Source organism: Lathyrus oleraceus, chromosome 3 (genome assembly GCF_024323335.1).
Source record: "Lathyrus oleraceus cultivar Zhongwan6 chromosome 3, CAAS_Psat_ZW6_1.0, whole genome shotgun sequence".
In the NCBI taxonomy this organism is placed as follows: Eukaryota; Viridiplantae; Streptophyta; class Magnoliopsida; order Fabales; family Fabaceae; genus Lathyrus; species Lathyrus oleraceus.
In genome coordinates this window covers 471,263,627-471,287,985 of record NC_066581.1, presented here as the reverse complement: position 1 = coordinate 471,287,985, position 24,359 = coordinate 471,263,627, and the positions used below count along the sequence as shown (strand labels likewise).

Here is a 24,359-nt window from a genome sequence, read left to right as displayed (position 1 = left end):
TGTGAAGCAATCAAGGATTACAAAGATCAAGGCATTCAGAGAGCTGAAGGTGTTCATGAGCGGGAGCGATTGAAGATCAAAGTCATCCAATTACCTGGAATGTGTAATTTTTATCTTGAATTTGTTTTGAACAATATGAGTAGCTAAACCCCCCAATGCTAGGGGGTGTCCTTGATTTAGAATTGTAACGTATTTGAGTTTACATTTGCATTTAAAATACTGTTTTTACGGTAACCTTTTGATGTGTTTATTGCTTTCTCTTTCGGACCAATCGAGATTGTTTTGTGGTTATCAATTATGATGGACCTCCATTGATAAGGTTTTCATAAGGTTACTCTACAGTAGATATCACCTAGGACTAGGGATACCCTGTATGAACCAGAGTATTCTTGATATTATACAGCTTAACTTCACCCTAATTGGCTATGGACATGGAAATTAGGGTAGATTGATTAAAGGTTTTCTCACCAAGGACTTGGGATAAAATACCCTTAAGAACTGGTAGTAATTGATATTTGTTGATGCAATAGTAACTCAGAGTTGTTACAGGGATAAATCATACACCTTCCCTGGCATTGTTCCTTTTTCTCTATAAACCCTTATTTTCATCCTTCTTTCCCTTTACTTTTATTATTATATTTTTACACCTCAAAACCAAATTAATACTTTTTGTTTAATTGAATGATAATTTAAACTCAATATTAACTTGCATTCCTTGAGATCGACATTCGGGGAATTTCCCCATTATTACTATAAAAGGTAAAATAGTACACTTGTTATTTTCCCGATCAGGCTCCAACTTGGATTCAACCAACAAGTATGCCACTAACCCCTAATAAATGATAAGACTTATAATCAATATACAATGGAATGGGAGAATTATATATCAATCAAAGATAACTCAAATATAAATACTCTCTTTTGAAAATTTTAAAAGCAAAAGGCACAAAATGGCCAAGAGGATTAGATGAGGTTGTTAGTTCTTTTTGTCTTTTGAAATTAAAGTCGATATAATTAAGTTTATTCACAAGTTTGATTAAGAAAATAGTTTGAAAATCAATGGCATAAGGCATAAGTTTCTACTCATTAAAACAAGTCTAAGTTAAAAACACAAACAAAAAAGGTTTTAAAAGTTTAGAGTTGAAAATATCTAACCAATGGGATACAATCCACAAGACAAGAATTTCATATAGAAACCCATTTCCTTTGGACTATTGAGCAAGCAACAACCATAAGCATCCAACCAATTAATATGAAAATCAAAGGCATCAAATAAAGATAGCCAACATCCAAGCAAACACTCCAAAAGGAAGAAGTCTTTAGTGTCTTCAAATGTATCAAATGAAATATTCCTTGTGGCAAACTCATAGAAACAATCATCAGAAATAAACAATAAGATCAAGATAACAACTTAAGCACAAAGACAAATAACAGATAAACCAATGGGGCTCTCAAGGCCTGTATTAGATAAAAGGCATTGGCCAAGATAACTCAGTCTCAAATAATGGCATTTTCCAAGTCCTTCAAAGCATATGGATGTTGCCTACTCTAGGTCCAAAAGTTCATATCAAGTCAAAGGCAGAGGTCCAACAGTCCACCAACATATTTTTTTAGGGTTTTTGCTGTTATTAGGTATTTTAAGGTCCTAAGACCATAAATAGAACAAAATCACAAGCAAACTATATATATATATATATATATATATATATATATATATATATATATATATATATATATATATATATATATATATATATATATATATATATATATATATATATATATATATATATATATATATATATATATATATATATATATATATATATATATATATATATATATATAAGCACAAAGATATGGCTCAAATGAGCAAAGTGAAAATGACTAAAACATAAACATCTTGCATGAAATGTAAATGACAATGAGTGATAAAGGTACTGAATCTTAAATTGAATTAAGTAAATGATATTAAAGATAAAGTAATACAAAATGAATGTTAGTGAAGAAAATAATTATTTAAGTCATTCTTTCGAGAACACTCAACCATCCATTCACAAGCATGAAGAAATGAACCAAGACATCATCCATGAGAAGGGCTCCAATGAGGGATTAGGGAAGAAGAAGGGTGAAGATGAAGAGATGAATTGAAGTAGAAAATGAAATCCCAAATTGATCAAGGGGGGAATTTCATCTGATAAATACTATCCATTCATTTTGAGGGATGAAGTTTACACTTCATCAACCCTCTAAATCCAATAGTATTGACCAAATGGAAGTTCAAATCAACCAAGATTAAAGCCAAATAAAAGATGAAACAACTCAAGGTCAACTAAATAACTCAACATAATTTTTAAACAATTAATCAAATTTTAAATGAATAAAAATGAATTTTAAAAGGGGAAAGCCTAAAATCCCTTCAAATCATCAAATAAATGGTCAAGGGAGTATTGAAGACTTGAAGTTTCTGAAAATTCACCTTCGGGTGGTGAATTCTGAGCTAGATTTCAATGCAAATGATGTTGGCCTTACTTCCTCTTGCTTGCAGGAGATGATTGGGACATAAAAGCATTTTAATCCTTGGAGTTTTTGTTCAAAAATAGAAAGAGAACTAAAACTCGATTTCAATAAAAATCTTCAAGGTATTCTATCAATGGAGGTTTAGGATTGACGATCAAAGCTTGAGAAAGGTTCCCTTTTCATTTTGAGGCCAATGAGTTCATTATATAGGCAAGGCAAAGTTATATTCACACCAATTCAAATTGAATCCAAAAATAGGAACTCATATGCACGGGTGCATGGGCATGTATTAAGGCCCAAATGATGATTGCAACAGGTCTCAATTCGTGCACATTTGATGCTGAGATCACTTCATGAAGCCATGCAAAGGTGTGTGAAAATTAAGCTCAAAAGATGCCAAATAGGTCCATGCAAAGGAGCCATGCGCAACTCCCTCAATTTTGATCCAAATGCCATGATCTTAGACTCTTTGGAAAGCTAGCATAAAGGGGGACATCTTTTTTGTTGAAACTTTTTCCATTTGGAGCTTCGAACAAGATGAATTTTGGTGCGGAAGTTGAAGGAATTAAACATAGTTGAAAATTTTCTAAGTTAAAAGTCAAATGACCTTTTTTTCTACCTTGAATAACTTTTGCTATGAGCTTCAAATGATTTTGGTTCCTTCTTAAAAGTTGTATCTATTTCAATACTCTTCAATTTGGTCACAAATTGGACACCATTTGGATCTAACATGGATTTATGGATTTTAGAATTTGAGGAAAATTGTTTGTTCAATGGTGATGGCCCAAAATGACCTATAATGTTCCATCTTAGTACATGCTCTTGCAAGTAAAATTTGACCTTTCTCAAAGAAGAAAAGTTGGAGAATACATATTGAAATTGATCATGAAACTTGGATAATCTTCATAGCATTAAAATTGAGAAAGTTATGGTTCTGGGAAGTTAACCTTCTATCTAGGGCACAAACAAAATGACCTATAATCTTTCACCATAAAAAGTGACTTTCCAAGCAAAATTAGCTCTTGATGCCAACCTGAAAATTGTTTGGAATGTCATAAAGAGTAACTTTAATCTAGGAATCATTTTCACATGATAAAAATTGTAGGAGATAGGGTCTAGGGAACCCTAAGTTTGACCAGTTGGCTGCTCTAGTCAACCTCCTTGAACCAACTTGCTAACTTGAAGTTCTTTTTCTCTTTCGGGCTCATGGAGGATCATATATGCATAAGATGACGTACAATGGAGTATCCCTTGATATATTTGACCAATTGGTTGAAGAAACTTGTTGAGGAAGGCACACAAGATACCCAGGTGAATTAGGGCTTCCGAAATAAACAAGCTTCAAACTCTTGATGAATTCTTGATCAAAGTGACAAATAAAGAACATGGGGATCCATATATTATACTTAGAACCAATGTGAACCTTTGATAACTTGATCCTTTGCACTGAAGGTCTCAAGCCCTAGATGTGAGCTTGACGAGTCAGAAGTGGATGCACACACTACCTACAAAAGAAACAACACTACACTAAACATATCTTTGATTTTTTTTGGTTAGTAAACAAAGAAAAATAAAGTATGATACAAACAAATGCTTGGTGACCTCTCGCAATGCAAACCCAATGAATGACAGGTAAGGAGGATACCAATGTGTGATATCAATGCCAAGGTAAATGATAAGAGGGCATGAGGAGTCTTAGGGTCAAAATTGGGGTCTTACAGCTGCCCCTATTTAAGGTCATTTTAGCCGAGGATATATAGATTAAAATCTTTGTATTAAATCGGTAGAATGGACTTAAATAATAACATCAAGAAACAAATTTTGGCCCTTAAGAGACCTCAAAGTGCATATGATATGAATGCATAAAAATAATATTTGTGGGGAATATAATGCCACAAAGAAAAAGAAATCTGGGAGAGACTGAAAATCCACAGGAGCACATTCCATAAGGAAAACTCATTGGGGAGAAAGAGACTTTGGGGGATAAAAAGCTAAGCGTAGGACAGGCTACGACTTAAAAACTGGTGAAGACACGAGGGGATTTCCACGAAAATAAATCGATGGAAAGACTCGGACTAGGGAAATATCTACATGTGTTGGGATAACACCAATACAACAAGAAACACCCGCTGGGGAAATGCGTAAATCAGAACAAAGCTGAAATACCTAAACACCAAACGGAAATTCAATTTCACAAAGAAATACGAATCCAAACTCAAATGGGGAAGAAAAAGCTTCAACACAAGAGTAAAAGAGATATATTATCTACCACCTGTTACTGGGTAGGAAGATAATACACTAGGGCAGAGGGACATCCGTTACCGGTTAGGGTAATCATATCAAGGATGACTCGCTGAGGAAATGAGAAATATTCATTACCGGTTACTGTGTAAGAATAGCCTACTGGGAAAAAGAAACCATAGGATTTACAACTACCAGTTACTGGGTAGAAGACCAAAGAAAGCGTATCTGTCACTGGTAAAGTGAACATATCAAGGATAGACTATCGGAGAAAATAGGATTTACAACTATCGATTATTGGGTAGAAGGCCAAAGAGAGAGTATCCTTCACCGGTTAAGATGAACATATCAAGGATAAACTCAAAGGGAGAGTCACCAATTACCGGTTAGGGCAGCTTAACAAAGGTAATCATCCTCAAAACAATATGATTTATATCTACCATTTACTGGGTATAATACCGAAGAGAAATAATATCAGTCACCGATTAAAGTGAATATATCAAGGATAAACTTGATGGGAAAGAAGGATTTACAACTACCGGTTACTGGGTAGAAGACCAAAGAGAGAGTATTTGTCACCGGCTAAGATGAACATATCAAGGGTAAACTCAAAGGGATAGTCATAACTATCGGTTAGGGAAGCTTAACAAAGGTGATCATCCTCAAAACAATAGGATTTATATCTACCATTTACTGGGTAGAATAATGAAGAGGAAGAATATTAGTCATCGGTTAAAGTGAACATATCAAGGATAGACTTGCTGGGAAAAAAGGATTTACAACTACCGGTTATTGGGTAGAATACCAAAGAGAGAGTATCCGTCACTTGTTAAGATGAACATATCAAGGATAAACTCAAAAGAAAGTGTATCCGTCACTGGTTTAAGTGAACATATTAAGGATAAACTGCTTGAGGAAACGAAAAAAATGAATCCGCTGAAAAAACAAGGAAGTAAATTACTTTTATTGGTTAATGGGTAAATCACAAGTAAGTACTTAACATCAAGAAGGATATTACCGGTTACTGGATAATAAACTCTTGGGGACCAAATATCTATCTAGGTAAGAACTAGAAAGAAACAGTCAAACAAGACTCAACTCAATGAGGATGTAACTCAAGGGGAGTGGTTCCATCCCGATAATGAATTAGGCAGGAGACAGAAAATAATAATCGTCCACGAGGACATAACTCAGTAAGGGTAAAACAAAGGATAAGTTATTTCTTCTTAAGGGCTGACACTCTACATTGAAGGAGGACAGACACACCAAATCTGCATTGGGTAATGATATCACCAAAGCAAGGGATTAGAAAAAAGGTCAAATGCGTAGAACGTGCAATGAAATATTTGATGTTATGTTTAGGCGTGTATGTGCATGAGTATGTATATGATTATGCTGACAAACAAACACAAAGGATACAAACATGAAGATCTAATCATCACAACTAGATACTCGGTTAATCTCAACAAGATGGGAACACCAACTGGAGAACCTGCTAGGGATGAAAATAAATCATCGATGATATAAATCTTATCTTCAAATATATTCAATTCCCTGGGGATGGCACACAATGAAGTGCTCAAGGAAGACCGGGGAGATCACAATCCAAATTCAATGCTTAACTCTGGTTGGGGAAAGGCATGGAGAACATGCGTTCGACCAAAAAATGCTCGAAACTCAGTGCTCAGAGGAGAAGAAGAATATATATATATCAACATAAATCAAGTGGATTAACAAATCCAACTCAAAATTGACTCTCGGGAGAGGAGGAAATACAGCTTGGCAACTTCGCCAAGGACAAAGGTACTGCTGAGAAAATCAATCAACATGTTGAGGATAAGAGAGATCTTCTGAGGATCCATATCTCAAGCTGAGGGATATATATATACTTCAAAATAACAAGTCAACTCTGCGGGGAATTTTAGGTCAACACCGTATCAAATGGGAGACAACCCTACAGGGAATGCCTACATCAATACTGCTCCGAAGAGGATACTCAACTGAGGATCCAACAAAAATCAACTATGTGAGGGACTTAACTGGGGATCCAAAATCTTCCAGGACAAATCAAAGGCCACATGAGGATGTAAACCTGCAACAACTTCCTCAAAAGGAAAACAACATTCACAAAATTCTTCTTGGAGATGTAGAAATAAACCAATTCCAAGGTACCAAATATTAACTGAATCTACAGACTCACACAGGGGAAAACTGCCATGGCTAAGCAACAACCAAATAAAGGTGTTTTGGGGATCTGAGAACCAAATAAAGGTTTTACCGGAGATCCAAGGTTCATTCACAAATGCAAATGCAAATTGAAAACTCAAGAAAGCCTCAACTAGGTAATGACGAACTTCAAAGAGAACAACACATTATCTCTATCGGGGATAAGTGATAAACTGCTTCGGGAGCATCTCATCAACCACGCTGAGGATGAACAACAAACTATTGGGGAGATAAAATCAGCAATAACTGTTTGGGGAAGACAACAATGCTTCACACATCAAGACTTACCGTTCTTAGATTTTTGTTGACATTCCTTTTTGAATTCGATGTTCATAAAGTATATGCCTTATTATCTTAGAAAAATGATTATTTATTGATTTATTTATTTCAGAAATTATCATCATAAAATTTCAATTTTATTTAAACAGAAACAAGTAAGAATAACAGATAATTGGATAAAAGGCTCAACTTTATTTAATAGAATGGTAGCCTGCATATGGCAAGACTCCATAGATCTTTACAAAGTTTGAAAATAATAATTTACATGGAAAAAAGGACTCCATTGAATACAATAACCATTACTCTCCCTACCAACTTTGAAATCCATTATGCTCTTGTCTTCGGTTGAGAATGACTGTTCAAAACTACTCCAGAGATCAGGACCATCCGACTGCAGTTACTTGCCATAATCCCCAATGTTTGCCTAGATTGCCCCAATGTGGGGTACTTAATCTACCGAAGTAATTTTTTTTGTTTTATGTCTCTAACTTTTGCCTGGATCTCCCTTTTGAGTTTTCAATCCACCAAACGCTCATTTTTGCCTAAGCTGCCCTTTCAGGCTTTCAACTTAACGAGTTGTTCTTTTCTTTTTTAGGCGAAGAATTTCTTGACTGCATCGGAATTCACAGGACGAGTGAACTCTTCACCATCCATAGTTGTAATAATCAAGGCACCTCCTAAGAAGGCTCTCTTAACAACATATGGGCCTTCATAATTAGGAGTCCATTTGCCCCTAGAATCAGGTTTGAAAGATAAAATCTTCTTGAGCACGAGGTCACCTTCTCAGAACACACGAGGCTTGACCTTCTTATCAAAATATTTCTTCATTCTCTACTAATCTCTTCTCTTCAATCAAATTGAGCTGGTCAAACCTGGTCTGACACCATTAAGAATCAATTAACTTGGCTTCCATCAGCACACACAATAATGGTATCTCAACCTCTACGGGGAGCACAACTTCCATGCCATAAACAAGAGATAAAAGGGTTTCCCCTGTTGAAGTGTGGACGGATGTACGGTACCCATGCAAAGTAAATGGGAGTATCTTATACCAATCTTTGTACGTCACAACCATCTTCTGGATAATCTTCTTGATATTGTTATTCGCAGCTTTAACATCCCTATTCATCTTAGGTCTGTAAGGAGAAGAATTATGATGTGCGATCTTGAAGTCTTTCACTACGCCAAAAAAGACCTATGAGAGCGCTTTTTTTGGCCTTTAAAAGCGCTTAAAAGCGCTGCCGTAGGTGGCGCTGCTATAGGTTTTAGCAGCGCTTTTTGTTTACTAAAAAGCGCTGCTAAAGGTTGTCAATAGAGAGCGCTTTTTAGTAAAAAGCGCTGCTAAAGGTGGTATATAGACAACCTTTAAGAGCGCTTTTTACTAAAAAGCGCTCTCTATTGACAACCTTTAGCAGCGCTTTTGAGTAAAAAGCGCTCTTAAAGGTTGTCTATATACCACCTATAGCAGCGCTTTTTACTAAAAAGCGCTCTCTATTGACAACCTATAGCAGCGCTTTTTAGTAAAAAGCGCTCTCTATTGACAACCTATAGCAGCGCTTTTTACTAAAAAGCGCTCTCTATTGACAACCTTTAGCAGCGCTTTTTAGTAAAAAGCGCTCTCTATTGACAACCTTTAGCAGCGCTTTTTACTAAAAAGCGCTGTCTTTTCCTCTAGTAAAATAACAAAACGCTGCCTTCAGTTTAAGCCTACCATTTCAACCTGTAATATTTTTTGGGAATAATCCCATAAACCTGTAAATCAAGCCTCTCTAACTCAAGCATTTGGAGTCATAATTCAAGCATTTGTAATTTTTTAAACCAACACAAGCAAACCAACACAAGAATGAACACATTTGGAGTCATAATTCAAGCAAACCAACACAAGGATAGATAGGCACTGAACACATTTGGAGTCATAATTCAAGCATTTGTAATTTTTTAAAGCAAACCAACACAAGAATGAACACATTAATCTATCCATGAAATTAAAGATATCACTAAAATTATAAAGAACTATACACAAGTCAAAACTAATATGTTATACGGCCTATTTGGAGTCATAACTAATCTGTTAAAAATATAAAGAACTATACACTTGCCAACCAGAAACCATTCTTCATCAAAGTATTCATGTTATTTTGAAACCATTATATACTAATTAATCTTTTCTCAATAAAATATTGACACAATTCCTCCTTGATTTGTTCCAACTGCAGTCTCGTGTAATGAGCACACTTGTATTCATCAAAGTACTACATAACAAAACATAATATGCATGATTTAGTTAAAAGTAATAAATAATATGAAATATTCGATAAATATTAAAACAAATCCTAAGTTATAAATCCATACCGTGATTGGAATCTCTATTTGATTCATATTAATGATTTCCCTCATAAACCTCATTACAAAGTATCCGCAATCGATACCGTTGCGCTGTAGAGGACACTACATAGAAAAAAAATAAGAATGTATAGTTATCTTTTCTTATCAAGTAGCATCACTATTATAAGCAAAATTGTGAAAATTAAAGTACCTGCACTTTTATCCACGTAATGTTGCTGGATTTAGTACGTGGTACTCGAGCTTGTCTTTGAGATCGGAACACTTTTATTGATCTAACAAAATAAAAACATATATTTAGAACAATCTCACATAAATATACACGAATATTTAGAACAGTCTCACTTACGTATCAACTAATTGCTTCATATCCGGATAATTTGTCCATTCACCATCTATCGAATTCAGAAAATATACCACTTCTTTTAAAGGATCAATAGCAAGCAACAACCAGTGACACCTATAAATTAAAACAAAAGTTTATATGGAAATTTTTTACGTAAAAGAAACAATTAAAGATTAGAATAAACTTAGAATTAAAATCTAACCCTGAATTATACGGCCAAAGATACAAGTTGTTTGTACTGCTGGCCATGAATCTCTTGACTAAGTACTCTCTACATGAATCCGGTTCCCTACAAATTAATGCTTTGTTGACCAGGGAGGAAGACAAGAAACGGAATCTGTTTGACAATTGATCATTCCCGCGCATGAAATTGTCATACAAGAACCTTCAATAAAAACATAATAAACATTAGACTATTTTATTGAAATGTGTAAATAAATTGTTCAAGTAATTAAATAATATATAGATCGGATTACCGGATGTATGTGTGTATAACACCGACGCCTAATTCTTGATGCCGAAAAATATGTTCCAGATCTTCTTTTCCGATTGTTTCAGTGCATGAATAACCAAAGATATCTTCCTCCATATCCAGTAAGCGAATAGCACCAGCTGTTGCCATATCTGATGAGTCAACAAGTGTTTCAAGAGATATCTGGTATCGAGGCACAAAAGCACCTTTTTTTGGCAAATAAGTCACTGGAAGATCCCTTTTGTTTTTCTGTCGACTACCAATTTTCTGGCTCAGTTGTTCTGACCCTTGAGCAAATACCTATAAATCATATAACATAGGTAAATTATAAAATCATGCATTTTTTGATTCGGATCATATAATTAACACTTTCAATATACCTCTTTTTGTGATGCAACAGACTCGTTGTGCCGCAAAATCCCTTTATCCTTAGATGCGGGTTTTGTAGGCGTCTAAAATTACCATGTAAAAAAAATTAACTTAACGGTTCAGAATTGACATTTGAATACTAAAAGATTCATAGTGGTTTTTGAATTCAACATACCTCATCATCAATGAAAATGAGATCCAAGGGCCATGCAACAAATGATCCTATTGCATCTCGCAGCAATGTTGTCTCTGAAACAATGTCAGGTATCGGTAGCAACGCATCCTTATCTAATACAACATCAACCGATACTTTAAGGTGTCCATCCGGGAGCGGTCTATGGTGAAGTAAATCTCCCGAAGTGTTGTGCACTTTTCCCTTGCCAACTAGGCGATAAGTCGGTGACGATAAGTATAGCTGACAAGATGAAATGCCCTAAACCAATAATAAATATGTTACTTTTAATGTGTATATATTTCAATTAACATAAATGTGCTATTTTAATTTCAAAATAACATATATAATTACCTCGGGAAATTTATTTTGACAATTGATACTGGCTTTCTCACTAGTTTCTTTCAACTGTGAACTGCACTTTTCCATACACCTATATCTCTCATTATCCTTTTGCAATTGAAGAACTTGCGCTTGTAATGCCTGCAACGTCTCCATCACTTCTTGATTGCTAGGATTTCTTCTCCTTGGATTCTTATACAAGGAAGTTGGAGTACAACCATGCCCTTTACCCCTCACCCGACCGGGATACTCAGGAACATTTAGTGCTCTACTAAGTACACTCCTGTTCTCCTGGTCCTCAGCTGTGCTTATCGATTGAGATAGGGTCTCCTGAAATTCATTTACATATCGGAAATTATTAGTGGAGATAAAAAAATTAATTATATATTATTAAACTTTTGATTTAATTAAAGACACAATGTTCTACTTACACATTCATCATAAATATGTTGAACGTCATCCCTAACAGTTCCATCCTTTCCCACACGAGCTTCTTTCCACAAAACATGTGGCGGAAGTGATGTTGCGTCACTTTTCGTCTCGTCTAACTACGCATTGACACAAATAATAAGATAATCAATTATAACACATTGAGACAATTAATAAGATCGTAGCATTTTTGTATACTTACAATTTTTTCCTCTAAGCGTGCATATCCCAAACGCCCTTTTTTGTATGCATACGTGGGATTTGACGCTCTCTCGCGATTTGTGGCACTCACTTTCTTGAAATTTTCGTCTCTTCTTTGGGCTACAAAAGCAACCCATTCTTCTTCTGTAATGAAGATCGCATACTTCACTGGATATTCCGGATCATATTCAACAAAATTTTTTTCTTTGTCCTTAAGATACTTGTTTGTTAAAAACGTTCTCCACCCTCTGTGTCTTTTTCCGGCCAATTGAAGTATATACTTTTTTCGGATAGTTGTATCTTCAATGTTAAAAGACCTCTACGAAAAAATATTGGAATAGAGTGTGTTAGTATAAGTAATTTAAACACATTATCGTCAATATAAAGAAAATATAAACAATCATATATTATACCAGTATCTCAGTCCAAATCTTATCTTTAGCGCTACCCAACTCTTTATTACTCCATCTTGTAGCAGTGATTGGAATGTGCATACGAACAAGTGTACCAATGTAGCTTGCCAACTTTGCAGCATTAGACCCAATTAGTTGGTTATCAGCATTCCAATTTACATTATATGTTACTGCTTTATCTCTATCACGAATGATACTCTTCATAATAGTGATGCCTCGTGTAATTTCTTTTTCTGAAGTATCATCAGGAGCATTTGCATCTTGTGAGTTTTCTTGATCACTAGCCATTTAACCTGTAATAAAGAAAAAATATAAAAATGAAATGAAAAATATAAAAATCCATAATCAATAATCCATATATATATTGAATAATATAAAATGACATAGGCTATAATTAAATTTTCTTGAATGACATAGGCTATAATTATACTATTACCTTTTTCAGTAACGTCTCTTTCTTTTCTTGGTAGGAATATGTTCTACTTTTCTTTTAACAACGCGGACGGTTGGATTGATCCAAATACCCTCATTATGATCATTTCTAATACATGATTCATTCTCATTTTGATCATTTATGGTAAAAGATTCAATCTCAACATCAATATCACCTTGATCTCCAATTCTTTCATCAATTACTTTGTTAGATAAAAGCACTATAGACCATTTCGTACTTGTCGGATCAGTGACATAGAATACTTGTTTAGCTTGAGAGGCTAGAATGAAAGGCTCATCTGTGTAACCCACCCTATTAAGATCAACTTGCAAAAATCCTGACTTATCCACTCGTATGCCATTATTATTTTCAACCCACTTGCAACCAAATATAGGAATCTGAAACTTCTCATAATCAAACACCAAAATGCGCTCGATAACCCCAAAATATGACAGATTTGCAAATTTCGGGTTTAAGTCCTTCACACTTGATATGTGCATTGCTTCAGCTACCAAGGTGACACCACTATTTTGCATAGTACTTTTATCATCTTGTTCTTTGGTATAAAATGTGTATCCATTAATTGCGTATGCGCTATAAGAAAACACAACCAAACTTGGACCATATGCTAAACATCTCAACCTTTCTGTTATTGAAGCGGGATCTGAACGATACTTTGAATAAATATGTTCCTTAAACCATGGTATGAAACTTCGATTGTGCTCTCGTACTATCCAATTCTCATTTCTATTCGGATTTAAACCTCGAAGAACACCCTTGTGCATTTCAACATACGGCTCAACCTCAATCTCATTGTGCAGAACATACAAATGCACTTGATCTCGTTCGACCCTTGATACTGTCACAACTTTATTTCCAATTAGCTGTTTACCTTCTTTTTTTTCAACAATATGAGATTTGGGGAGTCCAATTGATTGAACATTTGACAAATATTCTGTACAAAACTCAACCGCTTCTTCAACAATGTATCGTTCGGCAATACAACCCTCTGGTCGACTTCGGTTTTTCACATACCCTTTTAATATTTTCATATAACGTTCAGCAGGGTACATCCATCTCATATAAGCTGGTCCGCACAATTGTGTCTCTTTCACAAGATGAACGACTAGATGGACCATTATGTCAAAAAACGAGTGAGGAAAATACATTTCAAGATCACACAAAGTAACAACTATTTCTTTTTGCAATGTTGGTAAGATCGCAGGATCGATCATCTTACTGCAAATTGACTTGAAGAAAAAACACAATTTAGTTATTGCGCTTCTTACTTTTTCTGGCAGAATAGAACGTATACTTATCGGTAGAAAATGTTCCATTATAACATGGCAATCATGCGTCTTTAAACTCTTTAACTTGAGGTCTTTCATAGACACAAGTCTTCTAATATCTGATGAGTAGCCTTCTGGAACTTTAACTTCACTTAGGAACTTACACAATATTTTTTTCTCCTTTCTAGATAGAGTGTAAACAGCAGGTGGTAGATATGTTCGTTTTCCTTTCTTCACGGGTCCCAATTCAGTTCTCATTCCCATGTTTACCATGTCCTTCCTTACATTAAGGCCATCCTTAGACTTTCCTTGTATATTGAGTAACGTACCAATAACACTGTCAAATACATTTTTTTCAATATGCATAACATCGAGGAAATGTCTTACATACAAAGACTTCCAATATGGCAGTTCAAAAAAAATTGACCTTTTCTTCCACCCACTCTTGACAAGTGTATGTGCAAAAGGCTTGCCAAACTTAGTACTTACGTCCTTCACCTTTTCAAAAATTTGATCACCTGTCAACATTGTTGGAGCTCTACCTTCTTCTATATTTCCATTGAATGCTTTTCTCCACCCACGGTAGTGATGATTAGAATTTAAGAATCTACGATGACCGAGAAAGACATTCTTATGACAAAGGTCCAATCGCATCGTATCGGTTCCGTCTTCACAAACAGGACACGCTTTTTCACCTTTAATGCTGTACCCTGATAGATTTCCGTATGCTGGAAAATCATTAATTGTTCCAAACAACATCGCCCTCAAGTTGAAACTTTCTTTCCTATACCCATCATAAACCTCCACACCGTTCTCCCACAAAAACTTTAAATCTTCGATTAAGGGTGTCAAGTATACGTCTATGTCATTCCCTGGTTGTTTAGGCCCAGAAATTAACATAGATAACATCATGTACTTACGCTTCATACATAGCCATGGAGGTAGGTTATAAATCATAAGAATCACAGGCCATGTGCTATGCGAGATACTTTGAATACCATGTGGGTTCATTCCATCAGTACACAATGCCAAGCGAAGGTTTCTTGCTTCTTTTCCAAATTCAGGATAATCATTATCAATTTTCATCCATTGGGGTGAATCTGCCGGATGTCGAAACTTTCCATCAATAATTCTTTCATCTGCATGCCAAGTCAAGTGTCTTGAATCGGTTTCACTACGATACATGCGTCTAAATCTCGGAATTATAGGAAAATACCATAAGACTTTTGCTGGAGACAACTTTTTCTTATATCGAGGGGCACCACATTTAGGACACTCATTTAACGATGCATACTCGTTTCGAAACAAAACGCAATCGTTTGAACAGGCATGTATCTTATCATAGCTCATGCCAATAGAGCACAACATCTTTTTGGCCTCATACGTTCGATTGGGAAGAACATTATCCTCTGGTAGTATATCTTTCATAAGAGCTAATAACTCTGTGAAACTTTTATCCGACCATCCATTGCCCGCCTTTAAGTTGTACAACTTTAATAACGCAGACAATCTTGTGAATTTTGTACAACCATTATACAACGGTTTCTCTGCATCGCTTACCAACCTCTCGAACATTTTGGGACAGTCCTTAAGATCTTCTTCAAGCGCTTCTGCAATCTCTTCGACTCGATCATAATCATATGTATCTGTGCAATCGTCGTTTGAAGCATAGGTCGTATTATACCCCGATTCAACATTCTCGTTACTTTTCTCACCATGCAAATTCCAACATGTATAACTTCTATCAATTCCATACCGTAGTAAATGCGATGCCAACTGAACCGCGTCAACCTGACTCCCATAACAGCAACTCAAGCAAGGACATGTCATTCGATTGGGGTCTTTGGCGTGCGCAATAGCAAACTTAACAAATTTCGATACCCCATTCTCGTACTCTTTCGACAATCGATTGGAATACATCCATGTCTTATCCATGGTTTTAACGCAAAGTAATTAGGGTACAAAACGGTATAACGCGTTTCTGTCAAAACCCAAAGTATACACGGAATGAATACGGAGCAAGAAAACACAACATATTCACGCAATTTCAGACAAATTCATCACAGTGTACCAGTAATTTGAGGAAGAAATTTACCTCGGATTTACCGAACAGCAACGTCGAGAAGGTCAAACTCACGGAAACACAGGGAATGAGCGTTGTACATATAAAACAACATCAAGGATAAGTCATAACGTATAAAACAATTCAAGAAACTTATATGATGCACATGAACAATTCACATATAGTCCATCAGGGTTCATTTTACACTACAGTGACCATCTTAAAAATTCACATAATATTAAAACATCATTTTACAACATTAAATAGGATTGCCAAAATATGACTGTAGCAGACAAAGTTATGCCAAAATATGAATGTACATTTTGAAGTTTAACTGTTCATTCAAACCAACATGTAATAGGATTGCCAAAATATGAGACATTGCTCTAAGTTCTTGAAACCATATCACATATATCACTGTAGCAGACAAAGTTATTCCATTTGAGTATCCAACATTTAACATCAAAATCACTTTCTGAAATTTCAGTAATAGTTAGAATATGAGGATACAATGGTGCAAACATATCAGTTCATTCCTTCCTACTTTCTCAGCAAATTTAAACAAATGTTGAAAAGGCACTGATTCTATTAGAACTCCCAACATTATTTCTAAGTCAATGGCGATGCAAGTTACAGAATATCATTTATATCAGAACAAGATGAAACTTTCGGTAAGTTACAGAATATTAAGCAAACATAGTCACAAACTCTAATAATCGATACTGACAAATAAATAACCCATAATGTAGCAATGCAAGTCCATTCAAACCAAAATCGACCACCTATTCTTTGACTTCTAGGGCAAAACAGAAAGACACGAAAACCTAACCTTAAAACGCAATGAGATTTCCAGGTATTGAATCCTTCTCTTTCGAATGCAGTCTCTTTCAAATTTGCAGTGTTTATCGTTGAGATTTCCAGGTACTCTGTGGAATTTTTTCCAGGGCAGCGAGAGCTTCGAACGAGAGAGAGTGAAAGAGGGATTTCTGAAAGTCAGGGATTTTGTAATATTAGATTTATTATAATTTTTATAAATGACCTATGAGAGCGCTTTTACCATGAAAGCGCTTTCATAGATGTGAGACTGAGACCTATAAGAGCGCTTTTACCTTAAAAGCGCTTTCATAAGTCTGAAACCCATGAGACCTATAAGAGCGCTTTTACCTCAAAAGCGCTTTCATAAGTGTGAAACCCATGAGACCTATAAGAGCGCTTTTACCTTAAAAGCGCTTTCATAAGTGTGTGAGACTGAGACCTATAAGAGCGCTTTTACCTTAAAAGCGCTTTCATAAGTGTGAAACCCATGAGACCTATAAGAGCGCTTTTACCTTAAAAGCGCTTTCATAAGTGTGAAACTCATAGATGTGAGACTGAGACCTATAAGAGCGCTTTTACCTTAAAAGCGCTTTCATAAGTGTGAAACCCATGAGACCTATAAGAGCGCTTTTACCTTAAAAGCGCTTTCATAAGTGTGAAACTCATAGATGTGAGACTGAGACCTATAAGAGCGCTTTTACCTTAAAAGCGCTTTCATAAGTGGAGACCTATAAGAGCGCTTTTACCTTAAAAGCGCTTTCTTTACATAGGCGAATTTTTTTTCAAGCTATTAGCGCTTTTTTTAAAAAGCGCTTTCTTTTTGGTGCTGCCAAAAGCACTTTTTGGCGTAGTGTTTGCAAAGAGCTTCCACCATATTATTATTTAAGTTCGACCCATTATCTGTAATGATTTTAGTTGGCACATCATAACGTCATATAATCCGATTCTTCATAAACCTTACAACAACTTGCTTGGTCACATTTGCATACGATGTCGCTTCAACCCACTTTGTGAAGTAATCAATAGCCACCAAAATGAAACGATGTCCATTTGATGCTTTGGGATCAATCATGCCAATCATATCAATTCCCCACACGGAGAAGGGTCGTGGAGAGGAAATGACCTTCAAAAGTGTCCGAGGAACATGAATCTTATCCATATAAATTTGACACTTGTGGCATTTCTTCACAAACTTGCAACAGTCATATTCCATTGTCAGCCAATAGTAACATGCTCTCAACATCTTTTTTGCCATAGCATGTCCATTTGAATGAGTACCAAAGCAACCTTCATAAATTTCAGTCATGAATAGGTATGCTTCATGTCTATCCATGAATTTAAGGAAAACCATATTGAAATTCCTCTTGTAAAGCACATCACCGTTAACGTAGTACTTTCCAGCTAATCTTCTCAAAGTCCTCTCCAGGCGGGTAAATATGACTTTAGAGGAAACATTTGATAACATGGTACCATGGCTTATCATCCTTGATTTCTTCAACAGCAAATACATGAGTTGGCCTATCAAGACGTATCACAGTTAGGTAGGGAGCTTCATTCCAAAACTTCACCACGATCATGGAAGTCAATGTTGCAAGAGCATCTACCATCCGGTTTTCATCTCGAGGAATATGATGAAACTCAACCTTTGTAAAGGAAGTTGATATCCTCCTCATATAATCTCTATACGGTATCAAACCGGATTGATTTGTCTCCCACTCACCTTTTATTTGATTAACCACCAATGTTGAATCTCCATAGACGTCAAGATATTTGGTTCTGAGATCAATGGCCTCTTTAATCGCCATAACGCAAGCTTCATACTCAGCCATATTGTTCGTACATTTGAAGGTTAATCTAGCTATAAACGGAAAATGAATTCCTTGAAGAGTAATAATCACTGCCCCAATGCCATTACCATATGAATTAATAGCTCCATAAAATACCATTCCCCAATGGGAACCAGGCTCTAGCCCTTCTTCAAGCAATGGTTCATCACAATCCTTCATCTTCAAATATAATATCTCTTCGTCAGGAAAATCAAACTGCATTGACTGGTAATCGTCAATAGGTTGGTGAGCCAAATGGTCAGCCAAGACACTACCTTTAATAGCTTTCTGAACTCAGTATTCAATATCATACTCAGATAACAACATATTCCAACTGGCAATCCTCCCAATTAAAGCAGGCTTTTCAAATATGTACTTGATTGGATCCATCTTTGATATCAACCAAGTAGTATGATTCAACATATACTGGTGCAGAGGCTTAGTAGCCCAAGCCAAAACACAACATGTCTTCTCAAGCATAGAATAACGAGACCTACAATCGGTGAATTTGTTACTGAGGTAGTAAATTGCATATTCTTTCTTACTAAATTCGTCTTGCTGACCAAGAACACAACCCATACTCTCTTCAAGCACAATAAAATACATGATCAACGGTCTTGCTTCAACAGGAGGAGACAGAATCAGAGGCTCAAGCAGATAGTCTTTGATACTATCAAAAGCTTTCTGGCAATCCTCGATCCAATCACAAGACCGATCTTTCCGAAGGAGCTTGAATATAGGCGTACATGTGGCAATCATATGTGAAAGAAATCTTGAGATATAATTCAAGCGGCCTAGAAAACCTCTGACTTGCTTCTCATATTTGGGCACATGCATCTCCTGTATTGCTTTGACCTTGGTAGGATCAACTTCAATACCCTTCTTGCTGACAATAAAGCCCAACAACTTACCAGAGCGAAGACCAAATGTACACTTATTAGGATTCAAGCGGAGTTTATATTTCCTCAAAAGCTAGAATAATTTCAATAAATGCTCAACATGCTCTTCTTCAGTCCTTGATTTAGAAATCATATCGTCAACATATACCTCAATCTCTTTATGCATCATATCATGAAAAAGAGTGTCATAGCTCTCTGGTACGTTGCACTAGCATTCTTTAAACCGAAAGGCATCACTCGATAACAGAATTTTCCCTAGGGCGTAATGAATGTGGTTTTCTCCATATCTTCAGGTGCCATCTTAATTTGATTATAACCGGAAAATCCATCCATAAAAGAAAAGACTTTGAATTTAGCTGTATTGTTTACCAACATATCAATGTGTGGCAGAGGAAAATCATCTTTTGGACTAGATTTATTCAAGTCTCTATAATCAACGCACATACAAACTTTTCTATCCTTCTTAGGAACAAGCACAATATTGTTCACCCATTACGGATACTCGGAGGTAACAAGGAAACCGACATTAATATGCTTTTGCACTTCCTCCTTAATCTTCACTGCCATATCAGGATGAGTTCTTCTCAACTTCTGCTTTACTGGTGGGCATTCTGGCTTCAATGACAATCTATGCTCCACAATGTCGGTATCAAGACCTGACATATCTTTATAGGACCAAGAAAACACATCACAATATTTTCGGAGAAGATCAACTAACCCCTTCTTAACCTATGGACAAAGTTGCGGCCCAATCTTGACTTCCTTGATATCATCTTCGAAACCTAGGTTGACTAATTCAATCTTCTCTACAAATGGATGAATGGTTCTTTCCTCGTGCTCAAGCAAACAGGATAACTCATTAGGAATTTCTTCATCATTATTCTCTTCCTCAGCTTCAAACACAGGGAAGTCAAAGTTTGGAGAGGGAGTAGGATCATTATGTTCAATGGGTTTGAGAACCAACCTGCATAATGATTTGATATTTTTATTTTAGAGAAACAAAGTGCACACAAATATTATGTAGATGTGGAAAAATTATTGCTCATTTATGTTTTTTGTGATTACTATTTTTCAGAAAAAGCAAAAAGTAAAAACAAACATCATAGATGTGGATGAATAAAATTATATTTTTATTGATGATAAATTTGAAAATGCCCAACAATGTTTCACTTCTCCCTTAGGCATATGAGAATGATTTTTCTTTTAATAATAAAACAAATTATTTTGGACGATGTACAATGACAGGAACGTCTACAACAACCCGATTGTTGCAAGTTTGGCTATGTGTCACAAATGTGGCACAAGCTTCGTCTTCATCGTCATCTTCAATAACTACAGCTGAGTGTTGTTCATCTCCATGAATGAACCCTCGAATATGGAAAACTTATTGCATTTCCTTGACACTGCTGTTGAACGGCTCTTGTTGAAATCCCAAACTAGCTTTATTCTTGTTCTCGACTACCTCTACAACACGGCCCCACTTGTCGGTGCCACCATCCTGAAAATTTTCCCTTTCATCTTTTAGAGAAGACATGGATGCCCCAGTCTTCTGAACCTCTTCAGCAATAAATAAAGCTTGAAACGGTGTTCCAACTTCTTCTTCAGCTTCCACATAAGTGAAGAATGATATAAGGCTCACCAAAAGCGCTTTCTCTCCACCAACAACGACGAGCTTGCCATTCTTAACAAATTTGAGTTTCTGATGCAGAGTCGACGTGACGACACCAACCCCGTGAATCCACGGCCTTCCGAACAAATAGCTATAGGTCAGATGAATGTCCATTACTTGGAAAGTAATCAGAAATCCACTTGGACCAATCTTGACTAGAAGGTCCACCTCTCCAATGACAGTTTTTTTAGAACCGTCGAACGCTTTTACCACCACACCGTTGTATCTCATAGATGCACATTGATAAGACAACCTTGCCAGAGTATATTTCGGTAGCACATTCAATGATGAACCGGTATCCACCAAAACATTGGATAGAGCATCTTCTTTGTAATTCATAGATATGTGGAGTGCCAAGTTGTGATTTCTACCTTCCTCAGAAAGCTCTTCATCACAAAAGCTCAAATTGGTGCAAGAAGTGATATTGGCGACAATGTTATCAAACTGATCCACTGTGACATTCTGCACTACATATGCTTACTCCAACACTTTCTACAAAGCCTCTTGTAGCGGGGTATTCGTTACCATTAGAGATATTGACTAAATCCAAGGTAAACCATACAAGTCGAGTCGCCACCATTAGAGTTGGTGAATTGATTGGTCCAAAAGCCTTAAGGTCTTTTGTTATCCAAGGGAGAAAACTCAACCTAAAACCACAAATCCACCATGTGAGGATAGCTTCAACATGCTAGTGAGGGGTTAACCCTATAATAAGCATGGAAGACTCATTGTACATCACTAAGAATATAGGTGAGTATTATATCTACCTCAAGGATAACTCAAACCTAATAGCTATTGGTTATGAAAAAATTTGATTAAGAGAATGGCCATTGAAACCACAAAAAAGGTATTTGAATGAGTGGTATTTACCAATGAAAAGTATTTACAAAATATAGTCAAAGTTGACTTAGAAGTCCTATTCAAAATAAGTGTTATGAAAAGAAAGTTTGAAAATCAAAAGCCTAAGGCTTAGTGTTCTAATATTTGAAAAGAAATGTTAAATGTTTGCACACAAGTTTTGGCTTGGGTTAGAGTGGAGGGAAAAAGAAGAAAGGCTAAGTCCTAAGTATACAAAAGATAAGGGATAAGAAACAAGACCACAAATGGAGTTCCTCTCTTGAGATCATATTGATGATCCAAGTAGCTCCTATCCTTTGGAATATGCAAGCAAAATAATAGTAAGCTCAAGCAATCAACACAATCAAACAAGCTTCTTAGAAGATCCGCAATGGCTCTTGTATCTTTCACTTTTGGATGGACATGGCAATGGTTCTTCAATTTGAGCTCTCATAGGATCCCCTAGCACAAAAGCACACACACATCAAAGAGTCTTATGAAGTAAATCAAGAATGGACAAAAGTGAGTTTAGATGTTTGGTCCTTCTAATCCATCTTCAACAATAAGGTCCTTTTACTCCAATTTGCATAGGGAATGTCTTAGAAACTAAGTCCATTTGTCAATTTCTTTGCATTTGGTCCACAACAATCAAACAAAACACAAGCACAATAATATATACACAATTATATGCTCAAGTGAGCAAAAGGCAAATTGCATTAACATAAACATGTGCTCAAGTGAGCAAAGGGGGAAAAGCAAATGAATAATATGGACAAGAATAGTAAATTGCATAAATGTAAAGAGCAAAAAGTAAATGTTAATGGTTAATGGTTAGTGTTAGTAGTTAATGTGCCATAAGGCAATTTTAGCGCTATGTTAAGCAATCTTAATTGGACTTATGTAGAAGTCACAACTATCTGAGGCCGGTCAATAATAATGTAGGCAACAACACAAGTTAAAGGTCTTGATTAGTGAATCAAACTCCAACAACTTGCCATGCCAAAAAGAAGATGAGAAATGATCTTGTATTGATTTAGGTCCTTTGCATGATTTAGGAAGCAATTTATCCTTAATGCAAAGCCATTCACTTGATCCAAGATCAAGATGAATTAGATCTGAATCAAGGAAGATTAAACCTCCCTAATCAATGCTAACCACTAATCTTTAACTCAATGATCAAAAAAGAAAAAGAAGAAGAAGAAGATGAAGAAATATTAAAGTGCATTAAATGAAATGGAATGAGATAATCAACAAGCTATGACCAAAGATAGAGAAGATCAAGGTCAAACAATAGAAAACATAAGCAAAATAAGAATTAGAAGTCAAGAAACAAATAAAATATTTTTGGCATTTTTTATATTTAAAACAAAACTTGAATTAAAATAATAAAGAAAGGTCAAACTTCAAATTCACTTCAAATCAACTTTGAAAAGTCCAAGTGAATTATCCCAAGTTCAACAAGGTCAAACAAAGTTTGACAAAAAATTTCAGCATTTTTAAAAGTCAGAAACTATTTTAAATCAATTAAAAATGCATAAAAATAACCTAATTGAACTAAAATCTCAAATAAATCTCAAATCAATTAATAAATTGATGAGAATATTTTTCATAGACCTATCATCATTTAAAGAGGTTGGAGAAATATTTTTGTATTTTTTGGATCTCAAAAACTATTTAAAATGAATTAAAAATAACCAGAAAAGAGAAAATTACTAAAAAATAGCAAATTACGAAATAAAAAATATTAAAAATCATTTTTAGAAAGTAGAAATTAAAAGAGAAATAATGCAATTGGTCCCATAAATTCTAGACCAATAATGAAAGAGATATGAATTTTTGAAATAAAATAGATTTAAAAGAAATAAAAGAAAATAGAAATCAAAAAATAAAAATAAGAAAAAAGGAGAAGCGTTGGATGATGGCTCATTAATTGAGCTGGCACATCACACGGCTTCTGAGCGCGCTTCCACCATGCACGCGAGTCAATGCAAAACACGCTGCCGATTAAAAAGTTATAACATTGTGTGGATGAAATTAGATCTGGAAACTGAGATGGACGACTTAGATCCAATCTGGAGACCAGACGGTGGGCAGCGCCACCGTCTTCTCCCGCTAGCTCCGGCGAAGGCCAAAAATTACAGGGAAATAAAAATGAACCAAAACGCGCGATCCAGG

At 35.6% G+C, this 24,359-nt stretch overlaps 1 protein-coding gene across 1 annotated transcript; it reads right to left on the bottom strand.

The window, feature by feature from the left end:
• Positions 1 to 8,962: 8,962 nt before the first annotated feature.
• On the bottom strand, positions 8,963 to 12,641 carry LOC127131694 (uncharacterized). Its single transcript, XM_051060610.1, has 12 exons — positions 12,354 to 12,641; positions 11,942 to 12,259; positions 11,742 to 11,858; positions 11,323 to 11,640; positions 10,972 to 11,229; positions 10,808 to 10,879; positions 10,432 to 10,727; positions 10,158 to 10,340; positions 9,959 to 10,069; positions 9,803 to 9,884; positions 9,619 to 9,714; positions 8,963 to 8,986 (listed from the first exon to the last, which is right to left on the bottom strand). Exons 1-12 carry the CDS (start codon positions 12,639 to 12,641, stop codon positions 8,963 to 8,965), a joined length of 2,163 nt encoding a protein of 720 aa, XP_050916567.1.
• Between the last annotated feature and the right edge of the window lie 11,718 nt (positions 12,642 to 24,359).

Excerpts from the sequence above, each read along its gene's own strand:
- LOC127131694 (XM_051060610.1), bottom strand. The coding sequence starts at position 12,641 with ATGGCTAGTGATCAAGAAAACTCACAAGATGCAAATGCTCCTGATGAT. Across the intron at positions 11,641-11,741 it reads AACATATTTATGATGAATGT|GAGACCCTATCTCAATCGAT; the intron begins GTAAGTAGAACA and ends AATGAATTTCAG. Across the intron at positions 11,230-11,322 it reads GTCAAAATAAATTTCCCGAG|GGCATTTCATCTTGTCAGCT; the intron begins GTAATTATATAT and ends TTATTGGTTTAG.